The sequence below is a fragment of the Girardinichthys multiradiatus genome, chromosome 6 (assembly GCF_021462225.1).
Source record: "Girardinichthys multiradiatus isolate DD_20200921_A chromosome 6, DD_fGirMul_XY1, whole genome shotgun sequence".
Classification (NCBI taxonomy): domain Eukaryota; kingdom Metazoa; phylum Chordata; class Actinopteri; order Cyprinodontiformes; family Goodeidae; genus Girardinichthys; species Girardinichthys multiradiatus.
In genome coordinates, this window is record NC_061799.1 from 35920035 (window position 1) to 35944346 (window position 24312).

General features: G+C 43.6%; 1 protein-coding gene across 1 annotated transcript; it reads left to right on the forward strand.

The window, feature by feature from the left end:
• Nucleotides 1-5: 5 nt before the first annotated feature.
• On the forward strand, nucleotides 6-23302 carry mppe1 (metallophosphoesterase 1). Its single transcript, XM_047369042.1, has 9 exons — nucleotides 6-543; nucleotides 637-745; nucleotides 2045-2148; nucleotides 4032-4112; nucleotides 19165-19273; nucleotides 19539-19619; nucleotides 20625-20747; nucleotides 20920-21060; nucleotides 22608-23302. Exons 1-9 carry the CDS (start codon nucleotides 293-295, stop codon nucleotides 22788-22790), a joined length of 1182 nt encoding a protein of 393 aa, XP_047224998.1. The 5' UTR covers nucleotides 6-292; the 3' UTR covers nucleotides 22791-23302.
• Nucleotides 23303-24312: the final 1010 nt, after the last annotated feature.

Consider the following 24312-nt stretch of genomic DNA (forward strand, 5'->3'; position numbering starts at 1 on the left):
CCAGATAGAGGCTGACTGATGCTGCCCGCTGCGGTCTCCCTCAATGAGCGGAGGACGTTCGGAAGTTTCTTTCACCTCCTTCTTCGCTGTCCGGGTCCACGGAACCGAACCCCGCAAGACGAAATATTTTTTCTCAGACGCTCCGCAGCCGTTTTACCTTGAGCATCTCTCGGTGGGAGACCTAAAAAAAAAAAAAAAAAAAAGTCCCTACGGGTGAGGAGCGGCGCTGAACTGAAGAGATGCCTCACGGGTCGCTCGGTTCAGGGCATCCCGAGCACCGATCAGCGGAGAAATGCTGAAGTTTAGCGGCAGCTCGGTGGTCGCGGCGCTGCTCATCGCGGTGGTCTTCGGCTCATTCTTCTTCTGCGAGTATCTCATCTACTTCCCGACCATCCTTAAGTGTGCCTGGCCGAAGCTGAGCTATGCCCGGGGCGGAGAGGGCACCGACGGGCGGCCGACGGACTCAGCGGTCCGCGCCATGGTGCTGTCGGACACCCACCTCCTCGGAGCTGTGGGGGGACACTGGTTCGACAAGCTCAGGAGGTACCCTCTCCATCTTACCCATCCATTTTATTTATCAGTGAGGTGAGCCACAAAAAAACCATTAAATAACAGCGGGCTTGTGTCCAAATGCAGGGAATGGCAGATGGAGAGGGCTTTCCAGACCGCTCTGTGGCTGCTCAAGCCCGAAATAGTCTTTATTCTCGGGGATATCTTCGACGAAGGCAAGTGGAGCTCCCAGAAGGTAACAGAGCTCCATGTTTTCCCTCCTGTAATGCAGCAACACTGTTTTGGAATATCCTCACGATTCTGTTAGATAATAATAGAGAAAAAGTTAGAAGAAAAAAAAAAAACCAAAACACACCGGGAGGCTGTGGATGATGTGGATACAGAGCAGAGGCCAGTGGTTCTGATCAGCTTCTGATACCGTTAGGGCCCACAGACTGCAGGGTCTGATGTAAACATCTGCAGCCTGCACCCATCTCTGCACACCGAGCTCCGTTCATTTCATTCACGCTGTAAAACGGGAATCTGATGACATAGAAGAGGATCTTGTTGAAAAACATCAACAGAAGATGCTCAGTGGTGGCTTCCTTTCTCATGGCTACACTCAGCTGCAGCTCTGCTTCTTTGGTTTTTCTCATAGATGATCAGTGTTTGATTCATTCTTAAAAAAAAAATCCTTATTTAACTGATTTCTCTTTGGTTCGTGTGACATAGAAATGGAGAAAATGGAGTCTGAAATGAGCAGAAATTAAGATAAATCCCAAAATGAGCCTTTTATACTGTGGCTGTGGATTTTCAACACAATAACTATCAATACCACAAGGAGCTGCAGGTTATTGCTTTTTATTGATGGACTGTTTGGTGTATAGGTCATCTATCTGTTGGTCTAACAGTCTAAACACTGCAGAAACTTCCACAGTAAATTCACCGTAAAAACATATGGAAACTAGACATTAAAATGTGAAGAAACCCAGTTTTTAAAGTCTCGGTTTATCTGCTTCATTCAAATTCCCAGAATGCACACCTCCTAACCAGAAATGTTACCAAAAAACACAAACATTTGACTCTTTTCAGGGGTAAAACTGTTCTTGCCTGAGAAACGATTAACTTTTTGATACATTTGTTCTGTTCATGAACTGATTAAACGAGCAACTGTTTGGTTTGAGTCAGAAAAAGGTTCATAAATCCATAAAACGACACTGAATAAAACATGATCTGCTGAACTTGAATTTCTAACAAAAACATCTAGCTAAAACCCAAAGAGTGATAAGATAAAATCTTATCCTCTCCCTGATAAATCTCATGTGCAAATAGTTTCAGCTTTAGTAGAAGAGCAGTGTCTCAGGGCTAATTAGAGCCTCATCATATAAAACTTTAAACCCCTGATATAATTAACGGCCTCTTGTGGGGAGCCTTGACTCAAAGCAGCCACCTTGGCCTTCCTTGGAGATCCTATTAAGGGTTTCTGAACGGCTCAGGTGATTTTCTTTCCTCTCAGAGGCCTGATCTGAAACCTGTTTTCTCTCTTTCTCTGCAGCACTGGGAGGACGACGTACGCCGCTTCCACAGGATGTTCAGACACTCCACTGACACAGAACTGGTCGTACTGGTTGGCAATCATGACATTGGTTTCCATTATGAGTGAGCACACACTGCCTTTCTGTTTTCATTGTGCTTCTTTTGTTCGATAAAGCTGGTTGATCACCTTTTAAAGGTAGGATGCTGCTGAAAATCCTGATGAATTAAAGACTTAGATTTCACCGGTTAGAGGTCACGCTCCCTGGGTATATTGATTTTTCTTTTTCTTTTTTTTGGTGCCTTGGTTACATAAATAATCTTCAGCTCTCAGAAAGATATTTGAAGACTGCCAGAAATGTATCCGAAACCTGTGTATTGCTGCTCTGCCGCCGAGCCGGAAAAACAAAGGAGACGAGAGTAGTTTGTTCACATTACATAAATGTTTTGGAAATATTTGAGTGAATCAGGAAGAGTTCAGTCAGACAATGCAAGGATTAGATGGAGTAAATGCAGCCAGGAATGAGAGCACACAGGTTCTGCTTCCTTTTCAAAACACAAAGGGCTGCAGTGACTGTGGTTTCTTTAACTTCAGCTTTCTGCACACCTCCCTGCTGCACAAAGGTGAACCAAACAGGGACACCTGCAGAGCCTTGATGTTTTAGGAAGACACCCAGTTCTTTTTTTAAAGTAATGCAGGGCATGGAAAAGTATAAACCCCTCGAACCCTTCCACGTGTTGTCAGGTTCCAAACACAAACTCCAGAGAATTTCGTCAGGATTTTACGTAATAGACAAACACAAAGTAATGCATAATTGTGACGTGGAAGGAAAATGATGCAGGGTTTTCAAAATATTGGGCGAGTGTTTGTGTTCAACCGCCCTGAGCCAATACTTTATAAAACTAGCTTTGGCTCCAGTTACAGATCAAAGTCTTTCTGCTAGCTTTGCTCATCTAGAAGCTAACATAACCCAAATATTTCACTGCAAAATAGCTAAAACTCGGAGTGGCTTAAATGGCCCGAAAAGATCATTTTATTGCGTGCTCGTTGTTTCTGAGCGCTGAACTGAACTGTTGATGGCAACTTTCCGCTTGGAAAGTTTGTTCCCGTTCTTCACCTGAGGACTCCATCTTCTGCCCAGTGAGATAAGGAGCTGCAGCTTAACTGAAACACCTCAGCATTCGTCCATGAAGAAATAAGCTACAGTTTCTATTACCAACCATAAAAATCCGCATTGATGCTGCTGCCATGGGTTAAATGAGGCAACAGTGGGCGGAAGACTTTGAAAATGTACATTATCTATCTATTGTATAACTGTGAGTAAAATGTTTAGTGAAACGTTATGCAATAAAAATGTAAAGTCTTTTTTAAATGTATAGAATATACATTTTTACTTAATATTTTAAGAAATCTATTTAGCAAGTTTTTTCCAGTTACCAATACACATCTTTAACACATTTAACCTACAACAGTGCATCAAGGTAAATCTTGTTATTTAAAGCTTTTATAGACCGGAAATGGTGGGAAATCTTGAAATAGCCTGAAAAAATAACAGAAATCCAACTGAAGTGCTTTTGATTTGGCATCAAACTAAAACAATGTAAAATATTATTTTTAGTTTGGTGGAAACGTTTATACTACAGCACAGCAGCCCTTCGATGGATTTTAATAAATCTTTAACGTGGTGTTAAAGGCTGTGGTGTTGCATTATATTTCAGAGATGTTGCGCTTATGCTGTCTTCTCCTTGTTCGTAACAGTTTTTTCCAGGAGGGAAGTGACACATGGTGCAGAAAAATCATCTTGCAGATCACTTTTGATGCATGTGCTTCAGAGATGTGGGATTATGTCGACATGCGGCTGCTCTTAGAAGCTTTCATTCAGTCCATGCAGCAGGGAGTGAACCAGCGCGGCTCTTATGTAACGGTGCACGACAGGCTGACGCGACAGGCTGAGCAGCAGGGTTTTAACGCTTAGTGTTTCTGTTGTCGTGTTGTGTCTCCCCTCCAGGATGGACTGGTTCAAGCTGCAGCGCTTTGAAAAGGTCTTCAACGCCTCCTCCACCAGGATTGTTACCAAAAAGGGAGTCAAGTGAGTGACAGGAAGTAGAAACACACATGAAATTCTGCAGGGCAAACATGTGACTGGATGGTGGCCAGTTTTAGTCCTTGAATCAGCCTGTGCCAGAGAAGCACTTTGAACAAGAAACATGTCGATAAGCCGTTGGTGAAGATTTTCATGGTATTTTTATTTGCACAGATTTTTTTAAGTATTTAATTCTCTGCGAAAATGGAAAAACAAAGTAGACAGCATTCCCTCTCTATTTTAAAAGTCAAATCATGCTGATTCAGGTTTACAGCAAGACATTTGATGGGGAAAAATATCACAGAGAGCAAAATTCACTGTACCACCACTCACAAAGACATTCCAATTAAATGTTGGTACGAATTACAATATTTCAGTTTGCAAATTACAATAAAAGGCAAATGGTGGCCTCAGAACTGTACTCTGAAGCACGGTGGTGGCAGTGTTATGGTTTGGGGTTGCAATTTAAAACAATTTCTCTTTAGGAGGTGGTTTAGATTTTTTTTTAAGTGGGGTTCTGTTGAGATGTTATGAGCGGTTAGTAGGCTACTCGCAGCAGATCAACCTGTTAAAGCCTTTATTTTTGTATAAATCCAGATCAAATTTTATGAAATTTTAATAACGAGCGAAAACAACCACCATCTTTGCTGGTAACGCATGTCACCTCGTACATTTAGAGCCTCACAAACAATAAATAAATTGTTGTCTTGAATCATATTTTTTTATATTGGTGCTCTCATGAAAACAGTAGTGTGAGATTTAGGGTTTGCAGATATCATCGGTTACAGTTTCTCCCTTTCATGACCCAGTAAATAAATTTTTTTATCACAATTTATGTTTTTTCTGATAAGGATTCAGTACCTGCACATCCTGTACAGTACATGCTATTTTATAAATGTTTAAACTGTCAGAAAATTAGCTGAATCCAGAGACAAGTGTCAGATCTAAGCTGGAGAAGGTTCTTTAATGTTCCAATATGCAGGATTCTGGCTTTGGTGTCTTTATTGTCCGATGGGCAACAACTTGGTGGAGTATGGAGTTAAATTTGTCTCAATATTATTCAATCAAACAAAAAAACTAATCTCAATCAAAAAATATTAAGTTGTGATCAAAACTTTCAGAGTTTTTTCTCACAAAGAGAAAAAAGTTATTTGCAAAACATAAACTTTTATTTGCGCAGGTCAAAAATCTTTGGTTACGAGTCTCGCTTTTTTGGTTTTGACGCTCTCTGTTTTTGGTTGAACTCAACGAATTTTGAGTTCTGGGAACATGAACATCCTGGGCGGGGCCTAAAGACGAACGCTGTAAGACGTTTCCCTATTGGTTAGCGCTGACTAAAGTCGCAGACTCTGATCCCCCGCATCTCTGAACTTCTGCTCGAACTGCAGGGTTTGCAGCGTCGCTTCAGTGAGGAGACATCAACTCTACAGAAGAAAACTGCGGTCAAGTGAGCCGACAGTCAGAAATACGCGGTCACGCCAGCCGACACCAGCTCTCTCTTAAAGATTAGCGTCGGGCATACAAGGTTCATTACGGCAATAGAGCAGAAAGGATCCGATCCTGGCAGGGTCATCTATATTATAACCAGAATTAGTAATTCATAATTTCACTGTAGGTTTCTGGAGAAATACACAACTACCCCAAGTGTAGTATAAAACAGAGTCCATGTCGGGCAGACGGCATCCCATAATCCTGTGTGTTGTCCTCACAACCCGTGATACTTCCTCTCCTGTGCAGTTCCCTCACCACACTGTCATGCTGAGACGCAGAGTGCTTTCCACCGTGGCCCTGTAGATATCTGTAAGCAGCTGAGGAGATGAAGAAGAGCTGTTGTTGTACCTTCTTCAACAGGCGAGGGGCGTTTCCGGTCCAGGAGAGGTCAGAGGAGATCTGGATGCTCTTGCACTTTAAGTTGTCCAGACCACTTCCCAGGATCTCATCGACCTCACCAAAAGGAAGCGTTTGTGGTTCTTTGTTGGGGTAGTTGTGTATTTCTCCAGAAACCTACAGTGAAATTATGAAATACTAATTCTGGTTATAGCGTAGATGACCCTCTGATAAAATCTGAAGAGATTGTGTTGTCACCTCTCATGGTTTTGGAGAAATAAATTCCTGAAAGTGGGACAAATGCATATAATGGTTGAGCATTTTGAGGTATTTTGACAAGATATTTCCCCAAAACTGTACAGTAAAATATTAAATATTTATTCTTTTACATAAAACATGAATGTGAAAGTTGTAAAAATGTAATTAATATAAATGTTCTGTAGGTTACTTTTCTGTTTTCCTCTTATTTTCTCAACCGTTGCCAGGATCGGATCTTTTCTGCTCTATTACCGTAATGAACCTTGAATGCGTGACGCTAATCTTTAAGAGAGAGCTGGTGTCGGCTGGCGTGACCGCGTATTTCTGACTGTCGGCTCACTTGACCGCAGTTTTCTTCTGTAGAGTTGATGTCTCCTCACTGAAGCGATGCTGCAAGCCCTGCAGTTCGAGCAGAAGTTCAGAGATGCGGGGGATCAGAGTCTGCTGCTTTAGTCAACGCTAACCAATAGGGAAACGTCTTACATCGTTCGTCTTTAGGCCCCGCCCAGGATGTTCATGTTTCCAGAACTCAAAATTCGTTGAGTTCAACCAAAAACAGAGAGCGTCAAAACCAAAAAAGCGAGACTCGTAACCAAAGATTTTTGACATGCGCAAATAAAAGTTTATGTTTTGCAAATAACTTGTTTCTCTTTGTGAGAAAAAACTCTGAAAGTTTTGATCACAACTTAATATTTTTTGATTGAGATTAGTTTGTTTTGATTGAATATTATTTTTTTGATTGAGATTAGTTCTTTTTGATTGAATATTATTTTTTTGATTGAGATTAGTTCTTTTTGATTGAATATTATTTTTTTGATTGAGATTAGTTCTTTTTGATTGAATATTATTTTTTTGATTGAGATTAGTTTTTTGTTTGATTGAATAACATTGAGACAAATTTAACTCCATAGTGGAGACGGGTGGATACTGGATCCACCTGGAGTGGTTGGGATGAAAGGCAAACTGGTGCTAATGTCGATGCATGGAGGCTGGCTCTAATATGTGGGATAACAAGCTTTATTTTTATGGGTGACCGGGTGGTTGTCTTTCATGAACCACACAACAGTTAATTTCATTGTAGAGGTGTTTGAAGACGACTTGACTGACAGAGACGTTAGAGACGTCTCCCAGTTCATCCATGCAAGCTTTGAGCATCCTTCCTGGGATGTTATCAGGACCTGATGCTTTCCGTGGATTGATCCTGTTAATAGTCCTCCGAGTGTTGGTTGATTTGGCGAGAAAAGCTGACAGGTCAGATGGTGGAGGCGGACCAAATCTTTCACCAGTTGTATTAGATGCATCAAAACATGAAAATAGGTGCTGAAACTGTCTGGGAAGAGAAACTTCACTATACGCTGCCCTCTGTGTGGTTGTGCCTGGATTCTCTGCCAGGTTCATCTGCTGTCTCCTGTGCTGAAGAGGTGTCCCTGTGTTTTTGCTGCGCTGGTGCATTTTGCAATCCTGATCCCTTTTAAAAACGCAGACCTTGCTGAGATGTCCCACGTTGTCCTCTGCCTGCAGGCTGCATCATGGGCCTTGAGTAACAGACACACCTCTGTAGTCATCCAAGGTTTGCGGTTACTGCGTGCAGCATTTATGGTGCTCATCGTTCCTTTTTAGCTGTTTATGAGTAAGTATCTGTGAATAAATTGAAGAAATGGAGCAAAAATCAAGAGTAAAAAAGATTTCCTGAAAGCTTTTAATATGGAGATGATGAGTACTATTTTCCTATGATCATGTAAGAAAGCCATGATAATGGAGCAACTGTTTGGCCTTAATGAAAGAGTCACTTCCACCAAAAATCTGGTCTGTGCGCTCAGGTTTGTGCTATAATGTTTCTTCGCCCTGACAGAACGAGTTGTTTTTGCTGCTGCAGCTGTAATCAATAATTTCACAACAATGCATCAAAGGCGGCGTGCAAACTGTACGTCAGTGTGAAGAGGGGTCATTTATTCTGACATCTCTGTGAAGAGGGGTCATTTATTCTGACATCTCTGTGAAGAGGGGTCATCTCTGTGAAGAGGGGTCATTTATTCTGACATATCTTCAGAAGATCATTATTGTTCGTTATTCTGTTTGTCTGCAGCTTCTTTCCGCTTCAGACCGAGTTCCTGGAAAACCTGGAAAGCCCTGGAATTTAATTTAAGTACTTTCTAGGTTTGGGTTAAGTATGGAAAAGGAAAACAGTTGTGCTTCCAGACTTTATTCCCTTACCTACTATCTAAATGTTGTGTCATCCATCATCCATCCATCATCAGTCCATCCATCATTCATCCATCATCCATCCATCCATCATCCATCCATCCATCCATCATCCATCCATCATCAGTCCATCCATCATTCATCCATCATCCATCCATCCATCCATCATCCATCCATCCATCATCCACCCATCATCCATCCATCATCCATCCATCATCCATCCATCCATCATCCGTCCATCATCCATCCATCATCCATCCATCCATCATCCATCCATCCATCATCCATCCATCATCAGTCCATCCATCATTCATCCATCATCCATCCATCCATCATCCATCCATCATCCATCCATCCATCCATCATCCACCCATCATCCATCCATCATCCATCCATCATCCATCCATCCATCATCCGTCCATCCATCATCCATCCATCATCCATCCATCATCCATCCATCCATCATCCGTCCATCATCCATCCATCATCCATCCATCCATCATCCGTCCATCATCCATCCATCCATCATCCATCCATCCATCATCCATCCATCATCAGTCCATCCATCATTCATCCATCATCCATCCATCCATCATCCATCCATCATCCATCCATCCATCATCCACCCATCATCCATCCATCATCCATCCATCATCCATCCATCCATCATCCGTCCATCATCCATCCATCATCCATCCATCCATCATCCGTCCATCATCCATCCATCCATCATCCATCCATCATCCATCCATCCATCATCCACCCATCATCCATCCATCATCCATCCATCATCCATCCATCCATCATCCATCCATCATCAGTCCATCCATCATTCATCCATCATCCATCAATCCATCCATCATCCATCCATCATCCATCCATCCATCATCCACCCATCATCCATCCATCATCCATCCATCATCCATCCATCCATCATCCATTCATCCATCCATCCATCATCCATCCATCCATCATCCATCCATCCATCCATCATCCTTCCATCCATTATCCATCCATCCATCCATCCATCATCCATCCATCCATCATCCATCCATCATCCATCAATCATTCCATCCATCATCCATCCATCCATCCATCATCCACCCATCATCCATCCATCATCCATCCATCATCCATCCTTCCATCATCTATCCATCATTCATCCATCCATCATCCGTCCATCATCCATCCATCCATCATCCATCCATCCATCATCCACCCATCATCCATCCATCATCCATCCATCCATCATCCATCCATCATCAGTCCATCCATCATTCATCCATCATCCATCCATCCATCCATCATCCATCCATCATCCATCCATCCATCATCCACCCATCATCCATCCATCATCCATCCATCCATCCATCATCCGTCCATCATCCATCCATCCATCATCCATTCATCCATCCATCATCCATCCATCCATCATCCATCCATCCATCCATCATCCTTCCATCCATCATCCATCCATCATCCATCCATCATCCATCAATCATTCCATCCATCATCCATCCGTCCATCCATCATCCACCCATCATCCATCCATCATCCATCCATCATCCATCCATCCATCATCTATCCATCATTCATCCATCCATCATCCATCCATCCATCCATCCATCATCCTTCCATCCATTATCCATCCATCCATGCATCCATCCATCATCATCCATCATCCATCCATCCATCATCCATCCATCCATTATCCATCCATCCATCATCCATCCATCATCCGTCCATCATCCATCCATCATCCATCCATCCATCATCCGTCCATCATCCATCCATCATCCATCCATCATCCATCCATCCATCCATCATCCATTCATCCATCCATCATCCATCCATCCATCCATCATCCTTCCATCCATTATCCATCCATCCATCCATCATCCATCCATCCATCCATCATCCATCCATCATCCATCCATCCATCATCCATCCATCCATCATCTATCCATCATTCATCCATCCATCCATCCATCATCCATCCATCCATCATCCGTCCATCATCCATCCATCCATCCATCATCCATCCATCCATCCATCATCCTTCCATCCATTATCCATCCATCCATCCATCATCCATCCATCCATCATCCATCCATCATCCATCCATCATCCATCCATCCATCATCCATCCATCCATCATCTATCCATCATTCATCCATCCATCCATCATCCATCCATCCATCCATCATCCTTCCATCCATTATCCATCCATCCATCCATCATCCATCCATCATCCATCCATCCATCATCCATCCATCCATTATCCATCCATCCATCCATCATCCATCCATCCATCATCCATCCATCATCCATCATTCATTCCATCCATCATCCATCCGTCCATCCATCATCCACCCATCATCCATCCATCATCCATCCATCATCCATCCATCATTCATCCATCCATCCATCATCCATCATCCATCCATCATCCATCCGTCCATCATCCATCCATCCATCCATCCACCCATCATCCACCCATCATCCATCCATCATCCATCCATCATCCATCCATCCATCATCCATCCATTCATCATCCATCTATCCATCCATCCATCATCCACCCATTCTCCATCCATCATCCATCCATCATCCATCCATCCATCCATCATCCATCCATCCATCATCCATCCATCATCCATCCATCCATCCATCATCCATCCATCTATCCATCCATCATCCATCCATCATCCATCCATCATCCATCCATTATCCATCCATCCATCATCCATCCATCCATCATCCATCCATTCATCCATCCATCCATCATCCATCCATCCATCCATCCATCATCCTTCCATCCATTATCCATCCATCCATCATCCATCCATCCATCATCCATCCATCAATCATCCATCCATCATCCATCTATCCATCCATCCATCATCCACCCATCATCCATCCATCATCCATCCATCATCCATCCATCCATCCATCATCCACCCATCATCCACCCATCATCCATCCATCATCCATCCATCCATCATCCATCCATCTATCCATCCATCATCCATCCATCATCCATCCATCAATCATCCATCCATTATCCATCCATCATCCATCCATCATCCATCCATCCATCATCCATCCGTCATCCATCCATCCATCGTTCGTCCATCATCCATCCATCATCCATCCATCCATCATCCATCCATCCATCCATCCACCCATCATCCACCCATCATCCATCCATCATCCATCCATCCATCATCCATTCATCCATCCATCCATCATCCATCCATCCATCATCCATCCATCCACCCATCATCCACCCATCATCCATCCATCATCCATCCATCCATCCATCATCCACCCATCATCCATCCATCATCCATCCATCCATCATCCATCCATCATCCATCATCCATCCATCATCCATTCATCCATCCATTATCCATCCATCATCCATCCATCATCCATCCATCATCCATCCATCATCCATCCATCCATCATCCATCCATCCATCATCCATCCATCCATCATCCATCCATCCATCCATCGTCCATCCATCATCCACCCATCATCCATCCATCATCCATCCATCATCCATCCATCCATCCATCATCCATCCATTATCCATCCATCATCCATCCATCCATCATCCATCCATCCATCCATCATCCCTCCATCCATCCATCATCCATCCATCCATCATCCATCCATCCATCCATCATCCATCCATCCATCATCCATCCATCCATCCATCATCCATCTATCCATCATCCATCCATCCATCATCCATCCATCATCCATCCATCCATCATCCATCCATCATCCATCCATCATCCATCCATCCATCATCCATCCATCATCCATCCATCCATCATCCATCCATCCATCCATCATCCATCCATCCATCATCCATCCATCATCCATCCATCCATCATCCATCCATCCATCCGTCATCCATCCATCATCCATCCATCCATCCATCATCCACCCATCATCCATCCATCATCCATCCATCATCCATCCATCCATCATCCATCCATCATCCATCATCCATTCATCCATCCATTATCCATCCATCATCCATCCATCATCCATCCATCATCCATCCATCATCCATCCATCCATCATCCATCCATCCATCATCCATCCATCCATCATCCATCCATCCATCCATCGTCCATCCATCATCCACCCATCATCCATCCATCATCCATCCATCATCCATCCATCCATCCATCATCCATCCATTATCCATCCATCATCCATCCATCCATCATCCATCCATCCATCCATCATCCCTCCATCCATCCATCATCCATCCATCCATCATCCATCCATCATCCATCCATCCATCATCCATCCATCATCCATCCATCCATCATCCATCCGTCCATCCATCATCCATCCATCATCCATCCATCCATCATCCATCCATCCATCATCCATCCATCCATCATCCATCCATCCATCCGTCATCCATCCATCATCCATCCATCCATCCATCCATCCATCATCCATCTATCCATCATCCATCCATCCATCATCATCCATCCATCATACATCCATCATCCATCCATCCATCCATCATCCATCCATCCATCATCCATCTGTCATCCATCCATCCATCATCCATCCATTATCCATCCATCCATCATCCATCCATCCATCATCCATCCATCCATCATCCATCCATCATCCATCCATCCATCCATCATCCATCCATCCATCCGTCATCCATCCATCCATCATCCATCCATCATCCATCCATCCATCCATCATCCATCCATCATCCCTCCATCCATCCATCCATCATCCATCCATCCATCCATCATCCATCCATCCATCCATCATCCATCTATCCATCATCCATCCATCCATCCATCATCCATCCATCATCCATCCATCCATCATCCATCCATCCATCATCCATCCGTCCATCCATCATCCATCCATCATCCATCATCCATCCATCCATCATCCATCCATCATCCATCCATCCATCCATCATCCATCCATCCATCCGTCATCCATCCATCATCCATCCATCCATCCATCATCCATCCATCCATCCATCATCCATCTATCCATCATCCATCCATCCATCATCATCCATCCATCATCCATCCATCATCCATTCATCATCCATCCATCATCCATTCATCCATCCATTATCCATCCATCATCTATCCATCCATCATCCATCCATCCATCCATCCATCATCCATCCATCATCCATCCATCCATCATCCATCCATCATCCATCTGTCATCCATCCATCCATCATCCATCCATCATCCATCCATCATCCATCCATCCATCATCCATCCATCCATCCATCATCCATCCATCCATCATTCATCCATCCATCCATCCATCCATCATCCATCCATCATCCATCCATCCATCCATCATCCATCCATCATCCATCCATCATCCATCCATCATCCATCCATCCATCCATCCATCATCCACCCATCATCCATCCATCATCCATCCATCCATTATCCATCCATCATCCATCCATCCATCATCCATGCATCATCCATCCCTCATCCATCCATCATCCATCCATCATCCATCCATCCATCATCCATCCATCCATCCATCTATCCATCATCCATCCACCCATCATCCACCCATCATCCATCCATCATCCATCCATCCATCATCCATCCATCAATCATCCATTCATCATCCATCTATCCATCCATCCATCATCCACCCATCATCCATCCATCATCCATCCATCATCCATCCATCATCCATCCATCCATCATCCATCCATCATCCATCCATCCATCCATCATCCATCCATCTATCCATCCATCATCCATCCATCATCCATCCATCATCCATCCATTATCCATCCATCCATCCATCCATCATCCATCCATTCATCCATCATCCATCCATCCATCCATCATCCTTCCATCCATTATCCATCCATCCATCATCCATCCATCCATCATCCATCCATCAATCATCCATCCATCATCCACCCATCATCCATCCATCATCCATCCATCATCCATCCATCCATCCATCATCCACCCATCATCCATCCATCATCCATCCATCCATCATCCATCCATCTATCCATCCATCATCCATCCATCAATCATCCATCCATTATCCATCCATCATCCATCCATCCATCCATCATCCATCCATCCATCATCCATCCGTCATCCATCCATCCATCGTTCGTCCATCATCCATCCATCATCCATCCATCCATCATCCATCCATCCACCCATCATCCACCCATCATCCATCCATCCATCATCCATTCATCCATCCATCCATCATCCATCCATCCATCATCCATCCATCCACCCATTATCCACCCATCATCCATCCATCATCCATCCATCATCCATCCATCCATCATCCATCCATCCATCCATCCATCATCCATCTATCCATCATCCATCCATCCATCATCCATCCATCATCCATCCATCCATCCATCCATCATCCATCCATCCATCATCCATCCATCATCCATCCATCATCCATCCATCATCCATCCATCCGTCATCCATCCATCCATCATCCATCCATCATCCATCCATCATCCATCCATCCATCCATCCATCATCCATCCATCATCCACCCATCATCCATCCATCATTCATCCATCCATCCATCATCCACCCATCATCCATCCATCATCCATCCATCATCCATCCATCCATCATCCATCCATCCATCATTCATCCATCCATCCATCATTCATCCATCCATCCATCCATCATCCACCCATCATCCATCCATCATCCATCCATCCATCATCCATCCAACATCCATCCATCCATCATCCATCCATCCATCATTCATCCATCCATCATCCACCCATCATCCATCCATCATCCATCCATCATCCATCCATCCATCATCTATCCATCATCCATCCATCATCCATCCATCATCCATCCATCCATCATCCATCCATCATCCATCCATCCATCATCCATCCATCATCCATCCATCATCCATCCATCCATCATCCATCCATCATCCATCCATCCATCATCCATCCATCCATCATCCATCCATCATCCATCCATCATCCATCCATCATCCATCCATCATCCATCCATCATCCATCCATCCATCATCCATCCATCATCCATCCATCCATCATCCATCCATCATCCATCCGTCCATCCATCATCCATCCATCATCCATCCATCCATCATCCATCCATCCATCATCCATCCATCATCCATCCATCATCCATCCATCCATCCATCATCCATCCATCCGTCATCCATCCATCCATCATCCATCCATCATCCATCCATCCATCCATCATCCATCCATCATCCCTCCATCCATCCATCATCCATCCATCCATCCATCCATCCATCCATCATCCATCCATCCATCATCCATCCATCATCCATCCATCCATCATCCATCCATCCATCATCCATCTATCCATCATCCATCCATCCATCCATCCATCATCCATCCATCATCCATCCATCCATCCATCATCCATCCATCCATCATCCATCCATCATCCATCCATCCATCCATCATCCATCCATCCATCCGTCATCCATCCATCCATCATCCATCCATCATCCATCCATCCATCATCCATCCATCATCCCTCCATCCATCCATCATCCATCCATCCATCCATCATCCATCCATCCATCCATCATCCATCCATCCATCATCCATCCATCCATCATCCATCTATCCATCATCCATCCATCCATCATCCATCCATCATCCATCCATCCATCATCCATCCGTCCATCCATCATCCATCCATCATCCATCCATCCATCATCCATCCATCCATCATCCATCCATCATCCATCCATCCATCCATCATCCATCCATCCATCCGTCATCCATCCATCCATCCATCATCCATCCATCCATCCATCATCCATCCATCATCCCTCCATCCATCCATCTTCCATCCATCCATCCATCCATCATCCATCCATCCATCATCCATCCATCCATCCATCATCCATCTATCCATCATCCATCCATCCATCATCATCCATCCATCATCCATCCATCATCCATCCATCCATCCATCATCCATCCATCCATCATCCATCTGTCATCCATCCATCCATCATCCATCCATTATCCATCCATCCATCATCCATCCATCATCCATCCATCCATCATCCACCCATCATCCATCCATCATCCATCCATCCATCATCCATCCATCATCTATCCATCCATCATCCATCCATCCATCCATCATCCATCCATCATCCATCCATCCATCCATCATCCATCCATCATCCATCTGTCATCCATCCATCCATCATCCATCCATCATCCATCCATCATTCATCCATCCATCCATCATCCACCCATCATCCATCCATCATCCATCCATCCATCCATCATACATCCATCATCCATCCATCCATCCATCATCCATCCATCATCCATCCATCCATCCATCCATCATCCACCCATCATCCATCCATCATCCATCCATCCATTATCCATCCATCATCCATCCATCATCCATGCATCATCCATCCATCATCCATCCATCATCCATCCATCCATCATCCATCCATCCATCATCCATCCATCTATCCATCATCCATCCATCCATCATCCATCCATCATCCATCCATCATCCATCCATCCATCATCCATCCATCCATCCATCATCCATCCACCATCCATCCATCATCCACCCATCATCCATCCATCATCCATCCATCATCCATCCATCCATCATCCATCCATCATCCATCCATCCATCATCCATCCATCCATCATCCATCCATCATCCATCCATCATCCATCCATCCATCATCCATCCATCATCCACCCATCATCCATCCATCCATCATCCACCCATCATCCATCCATCATCCATCCATCATCCATCCATCCATCCATCCATCCATCATCCATCCATCATCCATCCATCCATCATCCATCCATCCATCCATCATCCATCCATCCATCATCCATCCATCATCCATCCATCCATCCATCATCCCTCCATCCATCCATCATCCATCCATCCATCCATCATCCACCCATCATCCATCCATCATCCATCCATCCATCCATCCATCCATCATCCATCCATCATCCATCCATCCATCATCCATCCATCATCCATCCATCCATCATCCACCCATCATCCATCCATCATCCATCCATCCATCATCCATCCATCCATCATCCATCCATCCATCCATCATCCATCCATCATCCATTCATCCATCCATCATCCATCCATCCATCATCCATCCATCCATCATCCATCCATCCATCCATCAACCATCCATCCATCCATCCATCCATCATACATCCATCCATCATCCATCCATCATCCATCCATCCATCATCCATCCATCATCCATCCATCCATCCATCCATCATCCTTCCATCATCCATCCATCATCCATCCATCCATCATCCATCCATCCATCCATCCATCATCCATCCATCCATCATCCATCCATCATCCATCCATCCATCATCCATCCATCCATCAATCATCCATCCATCCATCATCCATCCATCATCCAGCCATCCATCCATCATCCATCCATCCATCATCCATCCATCCATCATCCATAATCCATACATCATCCATCCATCCATCCATCATCCAGCCATCCATCCATCATCCATCATCCATCCATCCTTCCATCCATCCATCATCCATCCATCATCCATCCATCCATCCATCCATCATCCATCCATCATCCATCCATCCATCCATCCATCCATCCATCATCCATCCATCATCCATCCATCCATCCATCATCCATCCATCCATCATCCATCCATCCATCCATCATCCATCCATCCATCATCCATCCATCCATCATCCATCCATCATCCATCCATCCATCATCCATCCATCCATCATCCATCCATCATCCATCCATCATCCATCCATCCATCATCCATCCATCATCCACCCATCATCCATCCATCCATCATCCACCCATCATCCATCCATCATCCATCCATCATCCATCCATCCATCCATCCATCCATCATCCATCCATCATCCATCCATCCATCATCCATCCATCCATCCATCATCCATCCATCCATCATCCATCCATCATCCATCCATCCATCCATCATCCCTCCATCCATCCATCATCCATCCATCCATCCATCATCCACCCATCATCCATCCATCATCCATCCATCCATCCATCCATCCATCATCCATCCATCATCCATCCATCCATCATCCATCCATCATCCATCCATCCATCATCCACCCATCATCCATCCATCATCCATCCATCCATCATCCATCCATCCATCATCCATCCATCCATCCATAATCCATACATCATCCATCCATCCATCCATCATCCAGCCATCCATCCATCATCCATCATCCATCCATCCTTCCATCCATCCATCATCCATCCATCATCCATCCATCCATCCATCCATCATCCATCCATCATCCATCCATCCATCCATCCATCCATCCATCATCCATCCATCATCCATCCATCCATCCATCATCCATCCATCCATCATCCATCCATCCATCCATCATCCATCCATCCATCATCCATCCATCCATCCATCCATCATCCATCCATCCATTATTTCTAAACTGACTGAACAGGAGTAAGAACTGAGTCAAGAAAACTGGTACTTTGACATGATGAATAAATCTGTTGTACCTAAAAGTAAAGAAAAACAACAGTAACAGATTCCTAAACTGCAGATAAATGTGGAATACAATCTTTGAGATGCTGTGGTGCATTTCTACAGCCTCTCTGACTGATCTTCTCCTCTGTGCAGTTTCCTGCTGGTGAACAGTGTGGCCCTGCACGGTGATGGCTGCCCCATCTGCCAGTCGGTGGAGAAGGACCTGATTAAACTCTCCACAGACCTCAACTGCTCGCTTCCGGTGAGAGTAAATTTCAGGAAGTCGCATGTTTCACGCTGTCAGCACTCTGCGGACTCTTCGATGATGGAAGTGTGAAAGAAATAATAAACTTGCAGCATTTTCAGTCCAGGGTGCAGAGCAGGTGTTTTGTTCTTTTCTACTTTTGCAGTTGTTACACTAAATTGCATCAGTTTTTTTTTAGGAAACAATCAGAGGTTAAAATTTGTTGAGGACACATTATGAGTACGAGCCAGCTGAGGAACTCTGTGTGTTTACTGTGGTGCAGAACTCGCAGTCTGACTCCGAAGAGACGAAGAACTGTGGCGGCTCGCAGACCTATCCTCCCACCGCCCCCATCATGCTGCAGGTTAGCTGGGCTTTGCTCTGAAGCTGCACCGGGCTCCCCTCATTCTGACATTTACTAATCACACACAGATTTTATTTCATTCATTCACAAAGAGAATTTAAAAACTAAAAAGACAAAATAAAAATAAAAGGAGCTTATAAATGAAAACAGTGAAAATAATAAATGCACAAATAATAAAAGGTATTTGTACTCCTTGAACTTTCTGCATTTTCTCATGTTTCGCCCTCACACTTTAGTGTGCTTCATTGGGGTTTTATGTGACCAACACACAGAACTTTGTAGTTGCATAAATCTGCTCTTTATGGAAGAGTGGCAGTAAGACAACCGATTTTTAAAGAAACATCCTATTTAAAGTTTACCACAAGCCTTGTAGGGGGCTACTGCAAACATTTAGAAGAAGATGCTCTGATCAGATGAGACCAAAAGTTGATGTTGACCTGCAAATGATTTTGTGGAGTAAAACTAACACTGCACTGTGAAACATGGTGGTGGCTGCAATACGCTTTGGGAATTATTTTCTTCAGCAGGGAGCTGGGAGCTTTTCAGAGTTCATGTAAAGGTGGATGGAGCTAAATACAGATAGAAATCCTCTTGTAATGTGGCAAAATGCGAAAATGTTCAAGGGGTGTCCTATAGCTTTCTTTCAGTAATTTCTTCCTTCTCATCACTCTTCCACAAAGGCCAGCTGACCTTTTAACAGATTTTCCCACTTGAGCTGTGGATCTCTGCAGCTCCTCCAGGGTTGGAGGATCAGGCTTCTCTGATTAATGCCCTCCTATTTCCTTCCACCTCACTTACAACCTTTAAGAACCCACAACTAATAAAAATAATCTCTATTTTTCTTAAACCGTATTTCAAAATTAAGAAACATACGGATGTAATGTTATATTTTTAGCTAAACGTTTTAGGCAGCGACAGCATCATGCATTCTGTCACAGTTGCCCAGCATCTTTTATCTGGTTCTGACGTTTAACATACAGATGTTACAACATCTGCCTTCTCCAGCATTACCCTCTGTACAGAGTGAGCGACGCCAGCTGCACAGGGCAGGACGCAGCGCCGCCTGAAGAGCGACACCTGCTGTTCAGAGAGAAGTACGACGTGCTGTCGAAGGAGGCCTCGCAGCGGGTGAGTCTTCTGCGTCTCCTCTCAGCGCCTGCAGGGTTTCATCCAGTCACGTGCAGTATTACCTGAGCAGCAGCATCAGAAGGTGATGAAAGCAGTGATGTAAGGGAGCAGCAAGCAGCATCTGAGGTGGATGTGGCTTCTTTTTTTTTTTTTTTTTGTCCCCCCTGCTCAGCTGCTGCAGTGGTTTAAGCCCCGGCTCATCCTGAGCGGACACACCCACAGCGGATGCGAGGTTCTCCATGACAACAAGTACCCAGAAATCAGCGTGCCGTCGTTCAGCTGGAGGAACAGGAATAACCCCAGCTTCATCCTGGTGAGAGGGAATACAGAAAGCCTGTGCAGAGATGCGGACAGCGTTATACTTGCATCATTTATGGAGGTCTAGGTTGATGTTGCCTAGACTTTTCAGCTTCCAAACCTAAATATACTATAGTGTGATAATATTTATGAAAATCTAATCAAAGAAGAGCATAATGACAAAACAAATCCAATCTTTATATTGTTTTATGACTGGTTTTTCCAACCAACTCTGTGAGTTTTACTGAGATTTTACACAGTGTTGCTTTATTATTAGGTGAAAGGAAACGCTTCATGGGTGCCAAATGTTTTACAAACAAAAATCTGATGATTGTGGCATGCATTTGTTTCCAGTCTCTTTGCTTTCGGCAGTACTTTGTAGAACCACCTGATGCTGTGGGATCTACCAGCTTTGCACATCTAGAGAGTGAAAGTTTTGCCCATTCTTCTTTGTAAAACAGCTTAATCCCAGTCAGATTGGATGGAGAGTATAAGTGGACATCAGTTTATATGTTTCTCAGTTGGGTAAAGGTCTGAACTTTGACTGGGCCATTCTAACACATGAATGTGCTTTGATCTAAACCATTCCATTGTACCTGTGGGTGTATGTTTAGGGTCGTCATGCTGCTGGAAGATGAACCTCCGCCCCAGTCTCAAGTCTTTCCCTGCGTTTCTTCCAGGAATCCCCTGTATTTAGTTCCATCCATCTTCCCATCAACTCTGACCAGCTTTCCTGTCCCTTCTGAAGAAAAGCATCCCCACAGCATGATGCTGCCACCGCCATGTTTCACGGTGTGAATGCTGTTTGTTCACTAATGTGATCAATACATCTTGTTCATGTATCTGTCTGTTCATCCATCCATCCATCCATCCATGGTTTTTCAATACTGTTAAAATATCTGCAATAAAATCCATGCACACTTTTCCATTATGTTTTTACTTTAGAAATCAATCAAATCAGGCATAGGAATCTAGAAAAGATTAGAAAAATGAGTAGAAACCTCACAGTGTGTGACATTCTCAACACGCAACAGAATAATAACAATAATAGGTTTGTAAGAGCAAAGGTTTTAATTATCACTACTGAGAAATCAGTTTATCCATTTTCTATTTAGGTAGCCATGAGAAGAATCACAACTTAAAGAGAATAAATAACAATTTAGGTTGTTGTTGTTTTGTTGTACAATTCTGAATAACTGATTTTTTGTACTTTTTAAATAAAGATTCTGAATTCTGTATTTGTTTAATCAGCTTTAATAAATGTTGCATATTTAGGTTTTGACATTTTAGGATGTTTTCTTGTTGTGTTGAATCTTTAGATGCGTGGGTTTTTTTTGTTTTTTTTGTTTGTTTGTTGCATTTTTGTGACGTTTTGCCTGTAAGGTCCACCTAATTTTAATTATTTATTGAAGCATGCATAAACTGGTATCATTTTTATTGGCTTTCTCAAAGGTTTGAACAACAGTCTTATGTTTTTGGACGCCCTCTAGTGGCTGAAGTGGAGAACATGCAGGCGCCTCAGCTGGTCACTTCTAACACTACGTGTTTCCTCTTCCTCCCCAGGCGTTGGTGTCCCCCAGCGGTTACTCCCTCTCCAAATGTTTCCTGCCGGAGGAGAGCACGGTGATCGCAGTCTACTGCTCGGCCGGAGCCTGCCTGCTGCTGCTCCTCCTGGCTCACTGTCTGTGGATGAAGAGGCTGCTGCAGCTCAGCCTCTTCCTGCTGGGCAAGCACAAGTCTCTGTGAACTACGGTACCCAGAGTGCACCTTGCCGGTTTGTGGAGCTGGTAAATACTCGGGTCTCTGGGCTACAGACCTCTCCACCCAGCCACTGTTTGTTTGTTGGGTCATGTGAAGGACATAAGTATACATATATATATATTTAAAATGTGTAAATCAGTGCTGGCATTGATGATGATGAAGGAAGGAGATGATGTTAGCTCATCATCTGTTTTCAGATTTTCTTGGACAGGTTGTCTTAAAAGCTGCTCACATATTATGTAGGACAGTTCAAGGAAGAAGTGTAAATACTTTGCTGTGGTGGTGAGTTAGAGGTGCTTTCTGTGAAACACGCCAATCATCTCTGAAAGGAGTTCATTCTTTTTTAAATCCGTCGTTGATGTCAGTCCATCCGTCACTGCTGCTTGTTGTTTTTATGATCTATATCAGGATATATTTATTCATGACTTTCTGTGCCAAATTGTTGACAGTTTACAATGAGATGTTCCTAATAAAGAGTTTTCTCGTGGAAAAAATTACACCAACTGAGAACAATATTTAAATGTTGTTGTTTCTTATACAAATCCCTCTGAAATGATAAAAAAAAAAAAAAACAACTGATTTGATCAGAATTTCTAACTTTCGTTCAATAGACAATTGAAAGTTGAGTGGAAGGAAAATGTGTAGTAGGAAGCAGAGTCCTCGAAAACATGGACAGCCGCAGCCTTGAGAGGACTGTGAAGGACAGAAAATTAGAATTCATTTTAAGACCAATTTAAAAATCCAAAAACAAAAATCCAATTTAAGAAAAAGGGGTTTATTAAATGTGGGCCTACTGAAAGGTTTGGTCATGTAATGTACAGTACAGACTTCCAAATGAAATGCAAAGTTGACTTTAGTCGCAAATGAGGACTTTGGACCACTAAGCAACAGTCCAGTCCATTTTCTCCATAGCCTCGGTAAGATGGTTCTGACATCTTTGGTTCAGCGGTGACTTAACTCTAAGAATGTGAGCGCTGTAGAACGGCTCCAGGATGCGTCTGGGCATAGTGGCTCTTAAAGTTCTGACTCCAACCACAATCAACTCTTGGATGGGCTTTGCTTCACAGTCTGCTCAACGCTGCAGGAATCTCTGTTGTTGGTGCACCTTTTTCGACTGCATTTTGTCCTTCTTCTCAACTTTCCATACAAATGCTTGGTTACAGCACAATGACCAACGGCTTCTTTAGCTATGACCTTTTGTGGCTTACCGTCCTTTGGGAAGGTGTCAATGACTGTCTTCTGGACATCATCCAGCTCTACTCTTCTGGTTGCTTCTTTGTCTAAAACTACCCGCATCCAGTGACGCATCTACTAAATATGGTTTCAGGTTTATTATATGAAAAAACATCTATTAATTTTAGCCCAACATAAGTTTTAAATGGACATTTATTTTGTTTTTACTGCTATTAGAAACTGAGATAGCAATATCAAAACATGTAGGGTCTTTAAATAAAAGAGATTCTGATTTGTAGCAGCGGGCAGACCCAAATAATCATTGAAGATGTGG